This window comes from Babylonia areolata, chromosome 19 (assembly GCF_041734735.1).
Source record: "Babylonia areolata isolate BAREFJ2019XMU chromosome 19, ASM4173473v1, whole genome shotgun sequence".
NCBI classification, from domain to species: domain Eukaryota; kingdom Metazoa; phylum Mollusca; class Gastropoda; order Neogastropoda; family Buccinidae; genus Babylonia; species Babylonia areolata.
Window position 1 is genome coordinate 54,250,001 of NC_134894.1, and position 23,599 is coordinate 54,273,599.

A 23,599-nucleotide genomic window follows, 5' to 3' on the forward strand; every position below is an offset into this window, starting at 1 on the left:
CAGTTCACCACCATAGGTAACTTTAGTCGACCAGACAGTTCACCACCAGGTAACTTTAACTGACCAGACAGTTCACCACCATAGGTAACTTTAGTCGACCAGACAGTTCACCACCAGGTAACTTTAACTGACCAGACAGTTCACCGCCACAGGTAACTTTAGTCGACCAGACAGTTCACCGCCACAGGTAACTTTAGTCGACCAGACAGTTCACCGCCACAGGTAACTTTAGCCGACCAGACAGTTCACCGCCACAGGTAACTTTAGTCGACCAGACAGTTCACCGCCACAGGTAACTTTAGTCGACGAGACAGTTCACCGCCACAGGTAACTTTAGTCGACCAGACAGTTCACCGCCACAGGTAACTTTAGTCGACGAGACAGTTCACCGCCACAGGTAACTTTAGTCGACCAGACAGTTCACCGCCACAGGTAACTTTAGTCGACCAGACAGTTCACCGCCACAGGTAACTTTAGTCGACGAGACAGTTCACCGCCACAGGTAACTTTAGTCGACCAGACAGTTCACCGCCACAGGTAACTTTAGTCGACGAGACAGTTCACCGCCACAGGTAACTTTAGTCGACCAGACAGTTCACCGCCACAGGTGACTTTAGTCGACCAGACAGTTCACCGCCACAGGTAACTTTAGTCGACCAGACAGTTCACCGCCACAGGTGACTTTAGCCGACCAGACAGTTCACCGCCACAGGTAACTTTAGTCGACCAGACAGTTCACCGCCACAGGTAACTTTAGCCGACCAGTTCACCGCCATAGGTAACTTTAGTCGACCAGACAGTTCACCGCCACAGGTAACTTTAGTCGACCAGACAGTTCACCACCACAGGTAACTTTAGTCGACCAGACAGTTCACCGCCACAGGTAACTTTAGTCGACCAGACAGTTCACCGCCACAGGTAACTTTAGTCGACCAGACAGTTCACCGCCACAGGTAACTTTAGCCGACCAGACAGTTCACCGCCACAGGTAACTTTAGTCGACGAGACAGTTCACCGCCATAGGTAACTTTAGTCGACCAGACAGTTCACGGCCACAGGTAACTTTAGCTGACCAGACAGTTCACCGCCATAGGTAACTTTAGTCGACCAGACAGTTCACCGCCACAGGTAACTTTAGTCGACCAGACAGTTCACCGCCACAGGTAACTTTAGCTGACCAGACAGTTCACCACCACAGGTAACTTTAGTCGACCAGACAGTTCACCGCCACAGGTAACTTTAGCCGACCAGACAGTTCACCGCCACAGGTAACTTTAGTCGACCAGACAGTTCACCGCCACAGGTAACTTTAGTCGACCAGACAGTTCACCGCCATAGGTAACTTTAGTCGACCAGACAGTTCACCGCCATAGGTAACTTTAGTCGACCAGACAGTTCACCACCACAGGTGACTTTAGTCGACCAGACAGTTCACCGCCACAGGTGACTTTAGTCGACCAGACAGTTCACCACCATAGGTGACTTTAGCCGACCAGACAGTTCACCACCACAGGTAACTTTAGTCGACCAGACAGTTCACCACCATAGGTGACTTTAGCCGACCAGACAGTTCACCACCAGGTGACTTTAGCCAACATCTAGGGGTCATGTTAAACGGACAGTTTTTCACGTTGTAACAAAGCTTGACAGCATCAGCCAGCTTTCTTGCACAGTAGGAAACTGAAAAACCTTCCCCCTAGACCAAGTTTGAACTGAAGAAGTCTACTGTGTTGTGGTTTGACATGAACTGAATCAAATGACTGAGAGCGTCGAGTCTAACATACTGGGCACAGGGTTGTGCTTTTCACACAGAAAGTTGGTGGCAAAATAGTTAAACAGTATGCTTCAGAGGGGTTGCAGTACCCAGTTCACAAGGACACAGGTACCTCAGTAGCACAGGAAATGTCTCTGTACTGAAATCTGTTTTGTCAGCCTATTACTTTTGTGTTTTATTTATACATGTCTTTTTGTTTGTGTGCATGTGCAAAAATCGCACAACTAAGCATAAACGCATGCTCACAAAGTCTTCTGTGTCCATAGAATCAGAATCAGAATCAATCTTAATGTCAGTTAAACCTTAACACGGTTTATAAGACACGCATGCAAAGTTACATGTACCACACACAAAAAGCAAAACAAAATAATAATAAATAAATATTCCATATGGTGTCCATATGAGTGTGTGATTTCTTTTCTTCTTTGTTTTTTTTAGACCTTCTTTTCCAGATTATAATTAACGCACCCTCACAAAAGTCTTCTGTGTCCATACATGTGATTTCTTTTCTTGTTTGTTTATTTATTTCACTTTCAGACCTTCTTTTTCAGAATGCTACACAGAAACTATCACATGCACATGGCATCATGTTTTATAACAGCATTTATCATTTTCAAAATGCTGCAACGTGTGCCTGTGTGTGTGTGTCCATGTGAGTGTGATCTGTTCCCTTGTTTCTTCATTTTCATACCTTCTTCTTTTCCAGAATGTTACACAGAACTTATCACATGGATATTATTTCTTAACCAATAATTTTCAGTAACACACTTGCACACATGCACACACACACACACACACACACACACACACATTCACATACTCGCTTGTGTACACAGTAATTTCTTTCCTCCCCCCCTCGATTTTTTCCCTACCCTCATCTAATATCACTCATTGTGAAAAAAACATTAAACTAAAGAACGAACGAATATGAATATCTCATGTTTTATAACAGCATTTGTAAAAAAAAAAAAAAAAAAAAAAAAAAAAATAAAAAAAGAAGAAGAAGCAACAGAAGCAGCCCCCCACCTTTATCAACAACATATCTCAGTCTCTGGATCTCGGCCAGGTTGCCACTGATACGGTAAATCCCATCATGATCCAGACCTATAAGAGCAAAACAGTAAATGTCACATTTATATAACACTTGATGAACAGTCATGGATACTGCAACAAATCAAACTCACATCCGTCGCACTTAGTAAAAACTGAAGCATTTGGTGCAACTGTAGCACTCAGTGAAAATTGTAGCACATGGTACAACTGTAGCACTCAGTGAAAATTGTAGCACATGGTACAACTGTAGCACTCAGTGAAAATTGTAGCACATGGTACAACTGTAGCACTCAGTGAAAATTGTAGCAGCTGGTACAACTGTAGCACTGAGTGAAAACTGTAGCACTTGGTACAAATGCTGCACTCAGTGAAAATTGTAGCACTTGTACAACTGTAGCACATAGTGATAATTGTAACACTTGGTACAATCGTAGCACAGTTAAAATTGTGGTTCTTAATAAAGATTAAAACAAATTAGTAAAAATTCATGGACAGTATGGTAAAATTCAAGTCTGCAGCTTCAACACGCGCATGCACACACACACACACACATTCACACGCACACACATATGCACCCATTTTAACACAAGCTCAGATATTAATCTTTATACTGAAGTTTTCATCTTACTGCTAATTTCCATTTTCTCTAATCTAATGCTTGTGGAAACTCGCTGTGAAACGCTTATTAAAATCTATCCACCAACTACCAGTTAAGACCTTTTTTTTTTGGTGCTTTTTTTTGGGGGGGGGGGTTACATTTTACTTATTGTGAAATCAGTTATCTGAAAATGTTCACCCCATCATCAATTTGTGGTTTCAATACTATTGAGGAGATAAGTGTTACAGGAGAGAACAGACAGTGAATGAAACAAACAAAAATGTGCAGCTGCCTCAGAACAAGGGCAGTACCTTTGGACTCCACAGCTGAGATACATTCCAGCACAAAGTTTGGAACTGGAGACTTGTCTCTTTCACACAGACTCTGTAGTGTTGAGCCAAACACCGCATCTGAAACATGCACAACCTGTTGGTAACTCTACGTACAGGTAGGTGGGTAGGTAGGTGGGTAGGTAGGTAGGGTGTGTGTGTGTGTGTGAGAGAGAGAGAGAGAGAGAGAGAGAGAGAGAGAGAGAGATCTTCATTTGAAATTGTTACTTCTTCCTAATTGAACTCTTAGCCTACCTGTCTGGATCAAAATCATCAGTGCGCTGTCAAACCCACTGATCTGAAAACAAGCACACCACCACGCCCACCCCACTGCCCCTCCTCCTTCCCCACGTGACCTCATGTCCTGATTCACTCTGCACACTGTTATCTTATACCTCAGCCACCGCTACAACCTCTCATGGGCCTGACTGTCACACAGTGTGTTCTGTTCTCAAATCATTCAATAGCAGGCTGATATTCCTCACCTTCCTCTTCCAAAGAATCGTCAAATTGCAGTTTATCTTCATCTTCTTCGAGCATTCTTTCTAATTATCATTGAGCAACAGCTAAATCCTGTGTCATGGCTTTTCCTTTTGCTCACACTTGGCTTTGACAAGGCATCGCCATTTTGCTTGTCCGCATAGATAACAACTTGTTGACATACTCCAGTCAGCCAATAAAATCACTTGAAAAATCACATTTCTGGGTGACGTTGGGTGTTTCCATGTTATAATAAGAGTCAGGGGAACCTTGGCGAAGCTAAAGCTACCAATACCACAATTCCAAACCAAGGTGAAAGCTTTCACCAGATGGAGACATTTAGTCGCTGTTTGGCAACAGCTTTCATAGCAATGGCAGCGGAGTGAATTATACGCTGTTTGAGAACAGCTTCCTTAGCAGTCTAAAGGTTAAGAAATATCAGGTATGCATGTAAGTGTTTACAGTGTGCTTGTGTATGTGTGTTTGTGTTTGTGTGCGTGTGTGTGCGCGCGCGCGCGAATTGTTTCTTTTACAGTAGATGTCATGAAACATGCTCTGACACTTCCTTGAACCTGAAACTGACGGGCACAATAGCCGAGTGGTTAAGCGATGTACTTTCAATCTGAGGGTCTTGGGTTTGAATCTCGGTAATGGCACCTGGTGGATAAACAGTGAAGATTTTTCCGGTCTCCCAGGTCCACATATGTGGACCTGCTAGAGCCTGAACCCCTTTGTGTGTATACACACGCGGAAGATCAAATACACACGTTAAAGATCCTGAAATCCACGTCAGTGTTCTGTGGGTTATGGATACACACAACACACCCAGCACACTCAACACACCTAGCATGCACACCCCCGAAAATGGAGTATAGCTGCCTACATGGCAGGGTAAATAAACAAAATGGTCATACGTGTAAAAAATGTTACATGTCTGTCTGAGTGTGTATGTATGCGTGCCTGAAATCTGAATGACACAGGAAACAAATGATGAGCGCCCAACAGCAGCCATCAGTCAGCTCTACCCAGGTAAGCAGCCTGCTGTGCAAATGATCCCATGTTTGTAAAACGCTTAGAGTTTGGTCTCCAACCAAGGAGAAGCACTATATAGATATCCGTATCATATATCAAACTGAAAATGTGCAACTGCGACCTCTGCATACCCTGGATAATGCCTTCCTTGACCAGGTCCTCTCGTGTGGGCCTCCGGTTCAGGAAGCCGAGGAGCTTGGCTTTGATTCCCAACATGTTGCGGAGTCGCTCTCCCTGATTCTCTGCGCCGGAATCAGCTCCACCCTCTGAGATTGTCCGCAAGGCTGCTGCGACAAGCATTGTGGGTATGAATGGTTGCTGGAACAATGATTGTGGGCATGAATGGTTGCTGCACAATGATTGTGGGCATGAATGGTTGCCGGAACAATGAGTGTGGGCATGAATGGTTGCCGGAACAATGAGTGTGGGCATGAATGGTTGCCGGAACAATGATTGTGGGCATGAATGGTTGCCAGAACAATGATTGTGGGCATGAATGGTTGCCGGAACAATGAGTGTGGGCATGAATGGTTGCCGGAACAATGAGTGTGGGCATGAATGGTTGCTGCACAATGAGTGTGGGCATGAATGGTTGCTGGAACAATGAGTGTGGGCATGAATGGTTGCTGCACAATGAGTGTGGGCATGAATGGTTGCCAGAACAATGATTGTGGGCATGAATGGTTGCCAGAACAATGATTGTGGGCATGAATTGTTGCCGGAACAATGAGTGTGGGCATGAATGGTTTGCTACAACAATGATTGTGGGCATGAATGGTTGCCGGAACAATGAGTGTGGGCATGAATGGTTGCCGGAACAATGAGTGTGGGCATGAATGGTTGCCGGAACAATGATTGTGGGCATGAATGGTTGCCAGAACAATGATTGTGGGCATGAATGGTTGCCGGAACAATGATTGTGGGCATGAATGGTTGCCAGAACAATGAGTGTGGGCATGAATGGTTGCTGCACAATGAGTGTGGGCATGAATGGTTGCTGAACAATGATTGTGGGCATGAATGGTTGCTGCAACAATGATTGTGGGCATGAATGGTTGCTGGAACAATGATTGTGGGCATGAATGGTTGCTGGAACAATGATTGTGGGCATGAATGGTTTGCTACAACAATGATTGTGGGCATGAATGGTTGCTGCAACAATGATTGTGGGCATGAATGGTTGCTGGAACAATGATTGTGGGCATGAATGGTTTGCTACAACAATGATTGTGGGCATGAATGGTTTGCTGCAACAATGATTGTGGGCATGAATGGTTGCTGGAACAATGATTGTGGGCATGAATGGTTGCCGGAACAATGATTGTGAGCATGAATGGTTGCTGCACAATGATTGTGGGCATGAATGGTTGCTGCAACAAGGAATGTGGGCATGAAACTCCGACAGAGCTGTGAAAAGTTTGTGAAAACCACCAGAATTTAATCTGTGCACACTGTGCCTTGTTTAGTGGAATGTGTTTATTCTAACATAATTAAAGAGAGAGAAATGGAATTTTGTTATTCTCCCTCACTATTATAATTTTTTCATTATTACTATTATAAGTTACACACCTTTCAAAAAGACGTAAAAAATCATGCATTGCATACAGAATATTAGATTCTAGTGTCTCATGAGTGAGGCATGCATGTGCTTATTCTTTCCTTTATCTCTGTGTGTGTGTGATTTTATTCTGTCATGTCTCTTTCCATTATTATAAATCTTCTTGTGAAGTGCATGGAGCTCTAAACAATACTTGAGGAGTATAGAAAATTTCCATTATTATTATCACAATATTCTTTATGGGTGCATTTATGTACTTTGTATACTGCTGTGTTTTTTATGGCAGCCAAAAATCAAAAGTCAACATATATATCTGACAGACTAATGTACAGATGCCAACAATTTTCCAATAGAAGTAAAACACTTTTTTTTCTAACAACAAACAATAAAAATAAAAATATTCTCACTTCTTCTTCCGAGACTGCCGTCTTGCTCTCTAGGAGATGGTTCCTTGCACACAAACACAAAAAAGCAATGTCAAGGATAAACAAAAATGAACAGAACATGCACTTACACATGCCAAGGCAAACAGCATGCATGTACACACTCACACACACACAAACACACACACATACACACACACACACTCTCAAAATCTGTATTATATGCTTTAAACTCATCAAATTGTAAGAACTAGTCCAAAATAATAATAGAAATAAGTCACATTGTACATCTTTTGAATTTGAGAGGAACACATATAACTTTTTGTTGGGTTCCTTCTCACCTTGGTCTCCTATATAATGAATGGGCTGACAGGGCTGCAAGAAAACGTGCAAGACACCAACAGGGAACCACGGACCTTTATGTGCCTTTGTCTGTACAAGAGGGGTACCGCTTACTAGAAAAAGCATCATGGACCAAAGTTAGGGAAGTATACCAGCAAAATGGCAAAGTTTTAAATAAAAGTATAAATAATATTCAACAACCGGAATCTATCAATCAATCAAATACATTCAGTAATTTATTCAGATTAAGGCAAATTCATGCATTATCAAACAGGATAAAGCTGAACGCTTTTATAACAAAGTTCAGCAGAGATGTTAAATGCATATGTGGAGAATCTATTTCTAGAAAACACATACTCCATGAATGTCAGAGTCTGAAATCGTTTTTACCAAACTTCTCGGAAAATTCTTTTGAATGTATCTTTGACAATTTCAAGATATTATCTGCTATTGCAGAACGTTTGCTGCATAGTCCAATTGGACATTTGTTATAGTTGTTACAGTTGTTTGATGTTAGCGTTTCCTTCTATATTGTGCCTATGTCTCCCCTTTTAATGTCTTATTTTTTCCAATGCTCTGTATCTTTCCCCACCACACACACACATACGCGCACACACACATACACACACATCATTCATCACCTTCTGCCCAATACCGTTCCCACCACCACGCTCCGCCCTCCACCCCCCCCCCCCCCCTCCCTTTTTTTCTTTTTTTTTTTCCCGTCTAATATCACTTAAAGTGGAAGACGTTAAACTGAAGACTACTACTACTACACACACACAGAGCATGCACACACACAAATACATGTACCTGTGCGCACACACATGCACAAACACACATCCACTAGCAGCTGTTGCTCATTCATTTAGCATCTTGAAATAAGATTCTGACTTTGACTTTGACTTTGACTTTGACTTTCACACACAAACACACACACACACACGCACACACACACACACACACCCCTTTTACCACAAGCACGGATGTTAACGTTTACTCTGAGGTTTTCGTTTGTCTGCATATTTTTATTTCCTTTAACCTAACTGCTGATTCATATATATATATATATATATATATATATATATATATGCACAAGAAACAATGAACACAATAGACAACCAGATCATTGATATTAGACAATCAGCTCTTTGACAAAATATCAATTCTCATTTGAAATTCAATTTTCTTTTTTTTTTTTTTTTAAACAAAGAGAAAAGATTCACACAAGAATGCACACCTTTGAAATGTCATTGGCCACCACTTTGAGCCTGACAAACCACTCACGTATGACGACCTCATCGTCACTGTGCAAGAGAAACTGACTCCCAGAGCTTGCCGATAGCTGTAAAGACACACACACACACACACACACACACACTAAGAAATAAATATATACACACACACATATATATATATATATATATAGAGAGAGAGAGAGAGAGAGAGAGAGAGATGCATACATTAATACACACTACAAAAATTAAATAGAAGAGGAAGAACTGTAGCAAAACGGCAACAAAGTCATCAGTATTTTCTAATTAGGAATCAATCGATGGCACAAAAAGCTATGGAACTGTTAACCTTTTTTTTGTTTTTTTTGTTTTGTTTTGTAACAGTGACTTACACTGCATGCTTTCTGACCAACATATTTTTGGTATCAGATTTTTTCAACAACTGACTAAATTCAAATTACAAACTGTTTTCTTAAAACTGCAGTGTTTGATTTTTTTAAATTTTTTTTCTGAAAACAATTAAAGAACTAATATGAAGCTTATTTAAGTTATTCTTCTGTGGTTCTGCAATTGCTCTTATGTGTAACAGAGATTCTGTGACACCAGAACCAAAGAAAAAAATAACAATAAAAGCAGTCTATTCTTGATAGTCCATCGGAGTCCACAGACAACACAGCGCTGTCAACGTAAGATTTATCTTTCCCACTTCCATGCTTGGGGTAAGTCCTGTCTGGGTCTTTGGCACTGGAGATTCATGGAAAATTCAAGTCGGGGGGGGGGTGGTGGTGGTGGTCTTCAGTCTGGTGAAGACACTCACTCAGCATGGCTCCACAGCTAAGCAATCACTGTCATCAGTAGGGGGCTTAGTAGGTGGCGTCCTAAGTACGATAAATCAGAACATGCACGACCAAACACCACGCGACCGAACATCGATGGTCACCTGTTGACTGCCATCACTGGGACTGTGACAGATGCACCAAGGTGTGGCTATGTTTGCGGAACTCGGAATGAGAAGTGTATTTTGTTAGGATTTCAATAATGCATCTGGTTTTCCTGATTTTGTGAGCACAGGTCCATTTTATCCATTTGATAATGCGTATTGTTTTATAACTCTGTGTGTGTGGGGAGGGGGGGTGAGGGGGTGTTTGTGTGGGTGTATCTCTTCATGTGTCTGTGAGTGTCCATCCATTTTATCAATGTAATTATGCTATTTTGAATGATTTTAACAAACATATGACTATTCTATGTTTATAACCAAAAAAAAAGTTGACGTTAACTTCCAGTGCAGTGAACTGACCATGATAATGTTATGTCTTCTGGTGATAAAGTCAACCTTAACTCCAGAGCAGTGAACTGACCATGATAATGTTATGTCTTCTGGTGATAAAGTCAACCTTAACTCCAGAGCAGTGAACTGACCATGATAATGTTATGTCTTCTGGTGATAAAGTCAACCTTAACTTCCAGTGCAGTGAACTGACCATGATAATGTTATGTCTTCTGGTGATAAAGTCAACCTTAACTTCCAGTGCACTGAACTGACCATGATAATGTTATGTCTTCTGGTGATAAAGTCAACCTTAACTTCCAGTGCAGTGAACTGACCATGATAATGTTATGTCTTCTGGTGATAAAGTCAACCTTAACTTCCAGTGCACTGAACTGACCATGATAATGTTATGTCTTCTGGTGATAAAGTCAACCTTAACTTCCAGTGCAGTGAACTGACCATGATAGTGTTGCGTCTGCTGGTGATCTCTTTTGGGGGGTTGAAGTCGACTTTGGCCCCCAGCAGACTGATGACTCCCTCGGGTCTGCCGTGCGGGGAGCTGGGCTTTTGGGCCGCTGCCTTCTGGTCCTTGTAGAACACCAGGTTGGTCGACTGCAGCACCATGTACGTCTGGCCCCAGCTTTTCCTGCACACACCACACCAAGGTCAGGACATACAGGTCGTAAGTAAGCTTCAGTCCTCCTGACAGTAGGGTAACTGTGTCAGTCGCTCACACACACATGCAAATGCACGCACATGCACACACACACACTCACATATGAAAAGCTTCCATACAACCTGCTTGACTGTTCAGAATTACATGTCTATGCAGCAACAGGATTCTCAAACTACAGTGTAATATCTCAAACTGAAAGACATCACAACACTGATGATATTCTAAACAACTCACTTGATTTTCTTCTTTCCTATGTCGGATATCTTGGTCTTGTTCAGATATCCACACAGCTGGTCCTGAAAATGGGAATCAGACTGGCATGTCATTACAGACTTCTCAACGCAGACAGGTGTTATACCTTTACACTTTGTTTTATGGTTTAAAAAATTTTTTTACTGTCACATAAGCATTTGCTTACTTTATAACTATTTGATTTTTTTTTTTCAACTCCGTATCCTCAAAGTCCTGAGACAGTCTTGAAGTCTGCTGGTCTCTAGGAAACATACCTTGATCATCATCAGCAAAACAATACAAAAAACTTTAAAATGCTGTGCAAAGATATGACATCGACAACCATACACTGCCTTTAAAATGTCATATTTGTCCAGAGTAATAATTAATGGCTCATCATTATGAAACAAACTCAAGAACAACATAAAGAAAACAATGAAACAAAAAACAACAACAAAAAACAACTAAAATAAGTAAGAATAAATGTCAATACAAACTGAAATCAACAAAAACAAACAAACCAATCTAAAAACAAGTAAGAATATATGATATGTAATTCCAAAACAAATAAAATGTTCAATGTGTACAAGGCATAGAAAGAAGGAATTACAATTGTGTGCATGGATGCCTAGTACAAATTGTGTATGTCATGAATAATGCAGTCACAGGATCTGGGACTGTAGGAGAAGGGTGAAGAGGGTGTGTGTGTGTGTGTGTGTGTGTGTGTGTGTGTGTGTGTGTGTGTGCGTGCGCGCGCACGCATGCTTGTGTGTATGCTTATGCATGTGCATGCGTGTGTGTGCAAGTTTGTGTGTTTATGTGTATGCATGTGCATACTGTACAACTGCAAACATGTATGAATACACACATGTACAGCTGGATGCCTGTGTGTACAGATAATGTGCATGCTCGTGACGTATAAAAGAACCAAAACTACACCGCAATGCAAACAACTGAAACAGCTAAACAGAGTGCAGAAGAAAGGAAACTGATACAAGTGCAGGTGGCAAAAGGAACAGCAGGGAGCCAGGAGCACAAACCTCAAACCGGAGCTGATTTGGCGGCTGCGTCTGGAAGGAGGGAAGGGAGGGGCTTTTCTCAACCTGGGGAGTCGGCAGCAAAGAGGGCAGAAAGAAAGTCAAACCGTGAACACCGTACCATTGTTCAGGCCACACAGAGAGACAAGGTAAAAAATTAAATTTAAAAAAAAGAAAACTAAAAGAAGGAAGAAAAAAAAGCATGCTGACCAGAAGAAAAAAAAACAATGTCAGCCATAACAAAACATGCCCAAACTACCATGTCAGTCTGCCAACACTTTTTTTTTTTTTTCATTTCTTTTCTTATCATTTCTTCCTTTCTTTTCTAAACATGTGCATATAACAGTTCAAACAGAGATTCCTCTTTGTAAAAATCTAAATCATATACATACACAAATTAACTGAGAATGTCTTTTGATAAAGGACAGCAATAAAGCTGAAAAACATATGATCGTACATAAATTCTACTGGCTTGAATTTGTTCTTTTTCTCGCATGCAGTCTCAAAATCAGAGAGAAAGACTATCTCTTGTGATATCTGAACATCACAAAAGCACATTTTCAGTTGCTTTTGTCAAATGCAGTCAGTGGACATACTTAAATACCACTAAACAGCAACATGTTAGTCTATCTTCCTTTTTCATCCCTTTGAGGACTTTTACGGTCTGGTTTTATGAAAGGCTGAAATAAAGTAAGCAGCTATATAATATGTTATACTCACTGTCATAATGACAACACAGATACATAAAAATGTCCTCAGAAACTGGCGGTCAAGACACTGCTCAATGTGCTGGCAAACTGACAAAGCAATTCATTACAGTGAAGGTACTCTAAGACACATCCAATATGCCCCAGATTTTGTACTAGCTCTACAGACTCAAGACTAAATATTAAACAAGTACAAGGGCGCACAAAACTTTCAGCCAATGCTGCTTACCATTTGCCCTCAGCCTGTGCACAGTTAAATGAAATGTAGAAAGATATGAAGCCAAAACATTTCTTCTTTTTTTTCCTGAAAATCTGGTTGCTTTCCTTAACACGACTGCAGACTGATTGTAAGCGCTAAGCAGTACCTGTCTGAAGCTGTATGCCCTTGATAGGATCAAAAGTTAACTTACTTGTTTGGTGTTTAATAACTATCGCTGCTAGCCTCATTTCAATCTGGTTTGTACAGTCGCAAGATTTTTGCATGATTCGCAGGTTTGATTTCTTACTGATAATTTTGTATGCAAAGTGATCATTATCATTATTCTAAAAAATTCAAGATTTCTTTTTTGGGTGTGGGGAAGGAGGGGGTTTGGGGGGTGGAGGTGGAGGGTTTGGGAGGTGGGGACGGAGTGGAAGGGGGGTTCAGTAATTCTTCTCTTGTGGGCATTACATGTTCTTATTTTCTTTGACTGTACCTCATAGCGACAAAGTTTTTGTTTTTCTTTCTGACAAAGAAAAAATCTTTCAGCAAAGCATTATCACTTCTTGAGACTGCACATCAGTCTAGCTCTAAAGTATGCCATCAAATACATCAAAGTAAATGAATGAAATCAACTGTTACCAATGGACACAAGTGCCTTATTTATTTACACTCTCAGACACCTATTTGTGTGTATGTCTGTGTGTGTGTGTGTGTGTGTGTGTGTGTGTGTGTGTGTGTGTGTGTGTGTGCTTGCATGCATGCATGTATGTATACATATGTGCCTGCATGAGTGCATGTGTATGTGCATATGGAACAGTATTTGTGTGCATTATGATGTTCACAGAATTCCAGAACCTTGGTGCTTTAATTTCTAAAGCATACCTGAATAAAACAACAACATATCACATTTGGACCAAGGCTGAACTACACATACCTAATAGAAAGTTCTCTTTCAAATATCTGCTTCAGTACCTCACTGTCATTTTCAGTGTCAGCTACTTCTACGCTGCTCAAAGAAAAAAAAAAGTGTTGGAAATGATGATTGAAAGGTACATGATCTACCTGCCACAGACTATTACTAGCTGGCCTGTTACGTCACATAAAAAAAACGTACCTTGAGAAATTTACAGGTCAATTATGTGCACAGTAAACACACACCAACGCAGTAAAGAAGGCCACATTAACAAACGAGGTGAAACATGGACTCATATGCCGTGGCAGGAAGGGAAAGGGGAGAGGGGTGGTGGAAGGACACAAAACGGCAGCAGTGGATGGGGGATGGAGGGCTCTTGAATCACGACACCCCACCTTCCTTTCAAAAGTCACCTGATGTAAACACTATCCAATCGACTCGGTCTCAATCTGACGTCAATGCAGAATAAGGTCACATTTAACGGGGAATCATTATCCAATACTCTTAAATTTCCGATAAAAGGACATGTCTGTTGTTTTTGTTTGTGTTGGGTTTTTTTCCCCCATAAAAGGCACAGAAAGGCACTGAAATGTGTAAACATTAATCAGAACAAACAAACAAAACCGGCCCGAGGCACATGAAGTGAGGGTGAGACGGTGGTGTGGGTGTGGGTGGGGGTGTGGGTGTGGGTGGGGGTGGGGGTTGGGGTTAACACAGTGTGCCACACAACACTGCCGAAAGGGGGAGAGAAAAAAAAAGTGGGCACAACACATGAGCATCAAGAAATGTTTCAATGCCATGTGTTGATACCCTCTTACATACACACACACAAATTACTGTCATTCACCTCTTAACTTGCTTGCCTTTCAATGTGAAGCTGAACCACCTCCATCCCCTTCCCCTCCCCAACCCCCCCTCCCCCACACCCTCCCTCCACACACACACACTGACTAATTATCTTGTTGCATGGCACACATGTAACAATGTCTATGTACCATGCAACAAGATAATAGTCATTTTTCTACCATTAAATTCCCTTTGAAAAAACTAAGTAAGATTCTGTCTTCATTATTGATTCAGTCTATCGTGTTCATCAGTCTACACGTTCATGTACTATCATCTGAGCCATGCAAGTCCTTCAAGATATCATCTTTTGCAATGCTGTGGAATTCATTTCTTGTATTTATCTATCAAAATAAATACCTTTTGTTGTTGTTGTTTTTTATCACCTATCTAAACAACAAATCTGCCTTAATGTACAGACTATAAAACAGCTCATGAGGCATAAAGTGTTCAGATTACATTCAAAATAACATGATAAACAACTAGCAAAATGGAATGCATTCAAAATGCAATGATGTCCCAGCTTCACAAAAAGGACTGATGGCTGTGAGTCAAACACAACACACACACACACACACACACACACACACACACACACACACACTGCCACAGCATGCATGGCATAAAATTACTACAGGCAGACTAGTTCTTTCAAAGGATTTGTGAAAAAGTATGCAAAATATACAACTCCAAAACTATGTACATCTCTACACAAATGAAATGTACAGCTACTTGTTCAGTGGAAGCAAAAGAAGGTTTTGGAAATACTGTGTGTGGATCTGTTCCCATTCTGTGCAACAGCTCATGTTCATATGAAGGCTCCGACTTATCATACAAATTTGTACTGATTTTACCAACACACACAATCACAACAACACATGTACACACTACTTCACAGGAGGAGCACACCAGCCAACCACAGCAGGACAAAATAGTGACAGCATCCATGGAAACAGAATAACAAACAACAAAAATGCACTACCAGAACAACAGACCAGCTGATTTTCTCACCAACTATGCTAGTCATGCAGATTATTTTCCCTTAGCTTTTTCAAAAACAAGTGACACAGAAGAGGCTTTCTGACCAGTGAAACTGAAAGCAAGCAACTTGTCACAGCAATGTCTGCACTAGACCATCACTCAAGCCAACAGTCACAATGTTCCCACATGTTCTTGTCACAGCAATGTCTGCACTAGACCATCACTCAAGCCAACAGTCACAATGTTCCCACATGTTCTTGTCACAGCAATGTCTGCACTAGACCATCACTCAAGCCAACAGTCACAATGTTCCCACATGTTCTTGTCACAGCAATGTCTACACTAGACCATCACTCAAGCCAACAGTCACAATGTGTTCCCACATGTTCTTGTCACAGCAATGTCTACACTAGACCATCACTCAAGCCAACAGTCACAATTTTCCCACATGTTTCAAAACATGTATTTGGCTAACTACACAGTAAGCATACCCCTGAAGTGTCACGACTAAACTTTGTCGGCATTCGCAGCGATGACTTGAGCCTCTATCCAAATCCAGGTAAGTGGGGGAAACAGACAAAGAAAGAGAAAGGGAGATGTAAAACATCATAGTTCACTTCCCAGTCCAGCAATTCAAAAATGAACAAAGAACCAACAAAGTGATAAATAAACGTCAAAACTACCTTATTGTGTATGTTACATTTCCATACACAATTTTCAGCATGCATGCGCGCACACCTGAACAGGCACGCGCGCGCGCACACACACACACACACACACACACTCACACAAATACAAAGAGGCTGGACTAGCAAAAGGCAGACAAACAAAAATAAAAGACAAACTCAACAGTGTACTACCTGCAAGCCAGGGGAGAAATTGGGAGGCAGAGTGGAACATTTGGGGTCTCCAGCACTGGGCTGCACTCGCTCTATCTTGCCATACATGGACATGGGACGAATGGTGAAACTGGGCGCACTGCCCCCTTCCACACTCATTGTTTCTCCGTTCCGGGGGCTGACCTCTTGACCCTGAAGACATGACCCATCACCATCATCCTTCTCCCCCTCCTCTTTGTCATCATGATCCACATGCAGTTATCATAACATCATCGTTATTATCTTCACCGTCATCATCATCAACATTCTGATGACAAATGCAGACAGAACAACGGTAAAGAATATGACTAATAATAATAATATTAATTTATTTTTATATAGCACTATAATACAAGCATAAGCAAGCTCTAAGCGCTTTACAATCCAGTATCTAAAGTGAAACAAGAAAGCATATAAAAAGTAGTAGAAACATAAAACAGAATTATTAGTATTATAAAAACACAATGCATAAAACCCACAAAGTAACATACTATCAATACTACAACTGTTACACTCCAACACTCACACTAACACACACGCACAGACACACACATGATTAAATGGCTGAGATGACAGCAATTTTCACTTAAAACACATACATGTAAAACGGAACATAATTGTAATCTGCATGCCAGATTTGGTAAAAATTGTAAAATAAAATTTTGGATAGAAAAGGTAAAAGGGGTAAAAATCGGGTCATTCTCCCTTTTGATTAATTCGAACTACACCACCACCATCCATCTACCCACCCCCATTCTCTCTACTCTCCCATCACACACACTCACATTGCCATGGGCCTGGGACAACAGCACTATTTGAGTTATGACAAGCATTTTTTTAAAGAGATACATTTTAAGATTTGCTTTAAAGGTAAACAGATGAGCTGTTTGTCTGAGAGCAATAGGCAGAGAATTCCAAGTTGTTGGGCTGAAGACGGAAAATTACCTCTTTCCACAGGAGTTAAGGAAATATGGGGGAACAGTTAGCTGGGAGGAATCAAGAGATCTCAACGTTCTGTTTGGCAAGTACGGGTTAACAAGCTCAGAAAGATATGAGGGTGTGGTATCACAATTCAGGCACTGAAAGCATAGACAGGCAACTTTATATTCAATTCTGGCTTGAACAGGCAACCAATGAAGTGTCCGCAGGAGAGCAGTAGCACTTTCTCTCCTCAACTTTTTAAGGACAAGTCCAGCTGCACTATTCTGTATTTTCTGGGGCTTGTAGAGTTTATCATCGGGAAGGCCAGCTAAGAGAGAATTACAATAATCTAGGTGGGATAAAATGAAGGCAACAGCAAGTTTGTTGGCGGCATCAACAGATAGGAAGGGGTAGATTTTACTAATCTTACAAAGCTGAAAGTAAAGAACTTTACACAGGTGGTTCACATGAGCTTCCATCGTGAGGGATGAATCAAGGTAAAAACCAAGATTGTGGACAGAACTAGAAAAGAAATTTCTATGCCAGAACAAATGATAGACATTGTATTTATCTGCTTGAGCTTATTTTTATTACCAGTCAACATGACTTCTGTTTTGTCATCATTCACTTTTAGTTTGTTTTGTTTCATCCACTTTGCGACATTTTCTATACCAGTTTTAAATTTAGAAGCTAAACATGGAATTTCAGAGGGACTAGTCGAATCATGCAGCTGAGAATCGTCAGCAAACAGATGATAGTGAGGTACAGACTGTTGGATGATCAAACTTAGACATTGTGTGTACATTGACTAGATTTTTTACTGACTGTTTTTATTTTGTGAGCAAGTGTCTTCAATAAAAAAAGTACACAAAACACTGGGATGCATAAAATACAACTTCTGATAATATGTCTGAATCAAACAGTGCATTAAGAATTCCTTCATGTTTACTTCAAGTGCACAGAAAATAAGAGCAAAACACAAGACTTTAGTCAAGGATGTCTCCATGCTTAACTGTTGCAAATTGCTATGAACTTTCTGAGATAAGATTTCATTTCCAACCCATGGCACTGCAAGCATAAACCTAAAATGTAAACATGTTTAGTATTGATAAAGAAGAAGAAAAAAGTACAGAGTTAGACACCTAAAAAAATATCTTTCTGCATGCCATCCATGCCCTCTTTTACAACTTGCAGTGTGTGTGAATCAAATGTGAAGAATGATTTTTGTGTGCATATAAATTTCAGGACGTTTCTCTTTCTTATCCCCCATAGATTCCATATCAAAGGCAGATGCAGACTGAAGCATTTGAGGTACAGATACAGGAGCCGTTTCAACTGTGCAGTTAATAAAAGATCATCCAGTCCCCATGCTGTCAGATCTGACTGTGTGAAATGCACAGCCCACCACATGATCAAAAGTAGCTCTTCAATACACACCTGATGGATAAACAGTGCCAGAAAGACATGCTACAGACCAGTATGGGAGTGACACAGTGACACAAGTGTAAAGGGATTCAGGCACTGGCAGGTCTAATTATATGCTGATTTGGGAGACTGGAAACATCTCCATCCTTACCCAACAGATGCTGTCACTGTCAGGATTTAAACCTCAGACCTCACTGATCCTTTGGGAAGTGGTCAAACATTGCCTGCCACATACCTCTGAGTACTACAGTCATACATCACCATGCTGATCCCTTGGGAAGTGGTCAAACATTGCCTACCACGCACCTCTGAGTGCTACAATCATGCATCACAAAACCAGTACAAGGAGAACAAATAAATATCCATAGTTCCAAGGAAGTGTCAAAGAATGAGGACTGGTCCATACACCATTCCACACCTGCATAAAAAAATTGAAAAGACAGAAGCCTGACCTGCAAATAAACCCAACACGCTGGTCAGGCCTTGACATGATGAAAATCAAAGATGATGAAGATGATCATCACACCTGACGCCTAAAGTTTCACACCCTGCAGACTAACGCCCCTTCTGCTAGTCAGTACCTCAGAAGCGGATCGCTGGGTCATGAAGGGAAGATCCCACTGGGTGTCATTGCTACCCAGGCGGTGGTAGTACTGACGGCCTGTCTGGTCCGTTAGCTGTTGCCACTGGGGTATGCCAAATCACACAAAGCCAACCCATTAACATGCAGGCCCACATGCATCCTGACTGTCACTCCACGGTTAGGTATGATACGCTGCATTCACTCTGCCTATATGATATGGTAAATGCCAATGGAGAGAGAGCGGATGCAGAGTGTTTCGCTTTAAGTTGAGTTTGAAAATGGTTGGATGTCTGCGTGAAGAGTTGTAAGAGTGTGTGTGTGTGTGTGTGTGTGTGTGTGTGTGTGTGTGTGTATGTGTTTGTCTCTGTGTGTGTGTGTGTGTGTGTGTGTGTGTGTGTGTGTGTGTATGTGTTTGTCTGTGTGTGTGTGTGCGCATCTGTGTGTGTGTGTGCGCGCGTCTGTGTGTGTGTGTGTGTGTGTATACACATGCATAAACAGCCATTTCTGTGTATGAATTCATTCACTCAAAAGTAATCGCAGGCCACCACAATGTGGACATGCTAAATAAATGCATTCATCAAGAATAAGAAATAAGAATATTACTTCTTCTCAATCATTCCAACTCTACTTTCAGGCTTGCACTGACAGATTCATACAATCCATACAGTACCTGGAATATACATAACTAATAAGATTTAATATCTATACTGAGATCACAGAGAATATATTTCTTGAAACATGCACAGAAGCTGAACATTCAAATGTTATAATGTTACACATAGTCTTCCATGATATGTCTTATAAATGTAAACCATTTACTGAAAACTACATCAAAATGCATCTTAACCATATATATTTTCTACCAGTTACATCCTATCTAACAGCATAATGATGTTTTCTTTATCATTCCAAAACATAAATAACAATGTACACTATAACCTGCAACTTAACCAGTACAGTGCAGATTAGAGTCATAATTCAAATTTCACTGAATTAAAAAAAGACCCCCCAAAAATTTGTTAATTCTAAGGCGATGACTAACTCCAAACAACCAGATCTTCTAACAGCTGTTTTCTTACTTTCTCACTCGTGGAATTATTAACAAAGAAGACATCTCCTCCCTCCTCTGTTTTTGTGTATTCATCTTGTGGCGGAACTTCTCCCGTTCCCGACGAGGGGGTACCCGGAAAACTCTACATGATACAAAGACAATACATAAAGCCTTTGTCATGTTATGTGTTCAAACCGCAAAACAGAGTAAGCACACCTGGTTTCTATGTCACTGAAAAGAATTATTCATTAGTGTATTTGAACACACGCTCTTGATTAATTTGTTTCAGTTAAAACTTTTCTCCTTTATTTCCATATACAAATATCTTCAGTTTCGTATGACATGAGTATTTTGCAAATAAATCTTCTACAGATTTCAGCAATGCAGCTATTACATTATCATTTGAATACATATGTGTGCATTTTTTTTTTTTTTTTTTTTTATAATAATATATGCATACTATAATTCAGCAGAAAAATACATACTTATATGTTAACAGAACCAAGACAAAAGATACAACAAGAGTCCCAAGTTATAATACCACTCCATAAGCAACAAGAATGCTTACATTTCATGCAGAATAAAAATAATATAAGTGTAACAGTGCAAAAATTGTCTTCCCAGTCATTTAATCTGCATGCATTGTACATAGCATTTAGTATTGCTGGCAATTAAACATGCTACACATATATATGTATGTATGTACACACGCGCGCGTGCACGCACACACACACACACACATGTATACACACACATACACACACAACACACAGACACATACACAACACACACACACACACACACACACACACACACACACACACACACACACACACACACACACACGCACACACACACACAACACACAGACACATACACAACACACACACACACACACACACACACACATTCACACACATACACACACAACACACAGACACATACACAACACACAGACACACACACACACACATTCACACACATACACACACAACACACAGACACATACACAACACATACACACACATACACACACAACACACATACACACACACAACACACACACATACACAACACATACACACACATACACAACACACAGACACATACACAACCCATACACACACACACACACACACACACACACACACACACACACACACTGCCCTATGTCTTCATACCATGCCAGTCCTCCTCCCCATTTGATACAGAAGCACACTCAGACCCATCCCCTTGCACTCCCAGACACTGACAGTGATTCACAATGATCACACATTTTTCACACACAAAAAATATATCAGGGACGTCTCCAAAACTTCATCAGTAATTTCCAAGACCTATAAATTTTATAAGTAATATAAGCATGTCTACATGTGATCATTCTCTTGAAGGAATTCCGAGTTCTGCTAAGTGACTGCCAACAATACATCATGCCATCCAACCGCAGAAAGCTTGACCATGACCAATCACACAATCTGTAAAGTGTGGAGTGATGGCCTAGAGGTAACGTGTCCACCAAGGAAGCGAGAGAATCTGACCACGCTGGTTCAAATCACGGCTCAGCCGCAGATATTTTCTCCCCCTCTGCTAGACCTTGGGTGGTAGTCTGGACGCTAGTCATTCGGATGGGGAGAGCAGCCCGAATTTCACACAGAGAAATCTGCTGTGATAAAAAGAAATACAAATACAAAGACTCCAAATCCTCCGTCATGCAACCAAACAAGCAAACAGATGACTGGCCTCAAGACATTCACAAGCAACACCAATGACTGGTTTTCTGCAGCAAATGCTATTTCGCCATAACTTTCAATTACTTCACCCACACACACGCACGCACACAAAACCTAACAACGCAATACAAGCTACTTTGAATTACTTCACCTACACAAAAAAACTAACAACGAAACACACACTACTTTGCCATACTTTCAATTATTTCACACACACACACACACACACCAACAACGCAACACAAACTACTTTGCCATACTTTCAATTACTTCACACACACACACACACACACACACACACCAACAACGCAACACAAACTACTTTGCCATACTTTCAATTACTTCACACACACACACACACACACACACACACACACCACAAAAAAAACGGAAACCGAACAATACAACACAAACTGATGTCTACTCACAGGAGGCTGCGAGGAAGAGGAAGAGGTGGGGGAGGGGGTGTTGCCGCAGGCAGGGCCCGTACCAACAGGGCTGGAGGGCTTTTCCTTCCGGGGCGGCTTCCACGTCAGCTCCCCGGTGTCCCGGTTGTGGAAGAACCTCCGCTTGGACTTGTCCAGGTACATGTCCCAGGGCAGCCCCTCCACCAGCACGCGCACAAACTGTCCCTCCGACAGCTGAGGCCCCTGCTCCTGGCCCTGCTGACTCTTCTGCTGCTGCTGCTGCTGCTCTTGTTGCTGACGTAGCTGGAACGGCAGGTTGGCATAGTCTGATTCTGCGACCTGAAAAAGCACGGGATTGTTATTGGAAAGGCAGGCTGGCATAGTCCGATTCTGCGACCTGAAAAAGCATGGGATTGTTATTGGAAAGGCAGGTTGGCATAGTCCGATTCTGCGACCTGAAAAAGCACGGGATTGTTATTGGAAAGGCAGGCTGGCATAGTCCGATTCTGTGACCTGAAAAAGCACAGTTGTTGGAATGGCAAGTTGGCATAGTCCGATTCTGTGACCTGAAAAAGCACATGAATACTCTTTGTACTCTTTGGCTGTTTAAAAATTAGATTTCAATTAATTGAAAACAGGTTTTGAAATTAGATTCAAATTGATTGGAAACGCCTTAATTGTTTCCACCATGGGTTTTTGTTTTAACCTCTGCATTTTGACATACTGAATGCAGCTCCTAAATTCTGCAGTGCCAAATCAAATTTCAATTAATTGGAAACACCTTAAATCTGCCATCCCTGGAATATCTTTTTTTACTCCCTGCATTTTGACATACTAAATGCAGAGCTTTTCTAAATCATGCAATGTTTTGACTAAATCACTCTTTCCTCTCGGCATAATATGGGTCCAGTAGTTTTGTGCATTTTGTTCCAGTCAGAATATTTCATATTAATTTGTACA

The 23,599-nt window shown here is 41.2% G+C and overlaps 1 protein-coding gene across 4 annotated transcripts in view; it reads right to left on the bottom strand.

Moving 5' to 3' along the window:
• The window catches only part of LOC143293857 (rho GTPase-activating protein 15-like), a 43,839-nt gene that overhangs the window by 8,533 nt on the left and 11,707 nt on the right, over positions 1–23,599 (bottom strand). The window contains exons 2-13 of one of the 4 annotated variants that reach the window (XM_076605155.1): positions 22,661–22,978; positions 20,531–20,644; positions 19,450–19,554; positions 16,505–16,675; positions 12,002–12,064; positions 10,965–11,026; positions 10,514–10,700; positions 8,790–8,894; positions 7,232–7,274; positions 5,398–5,550; positions 3,737–3,835; positions 2,801–2,878 (exon numbers count right to left, since the gene is read on the bottom strand). In XM_076605155.1, coding sequence (XP_076461270.1) covers positions 2,801–2,878; positions 3,737–3,835; positions 5,398–5,550; positions 7,232–7,274; positions 8,790–8,894; positions 10,514–10,700; positions 10,965–11,026; positions 12,002–12,064; positions 16,505–16,675; positions 19,450–19,554; positions 20,531–20,644; positions 22,661–22,978 — 1,498 coding nt within the window. Of the gene's footprint in view, positions 1–2,800; positions 2,879–3,736; positions 3,836–5,397; positions 5,554–7,231; positions 7,275–8,789; positions 8,895–10,513; positions 10,701–10,964; positions 11,027–12,001; positions 12,065–16,504; positions 16,676–19,449; positions 19,555–20,530; positions 20,645–22,660; positions 22,979–23,599 lie in introns of all 4 variants that reach the window. The other 3 variants (XM_076605154.1, XM_076605156.1, XM_076605157.1) reach the window with 3 other exon arrangements.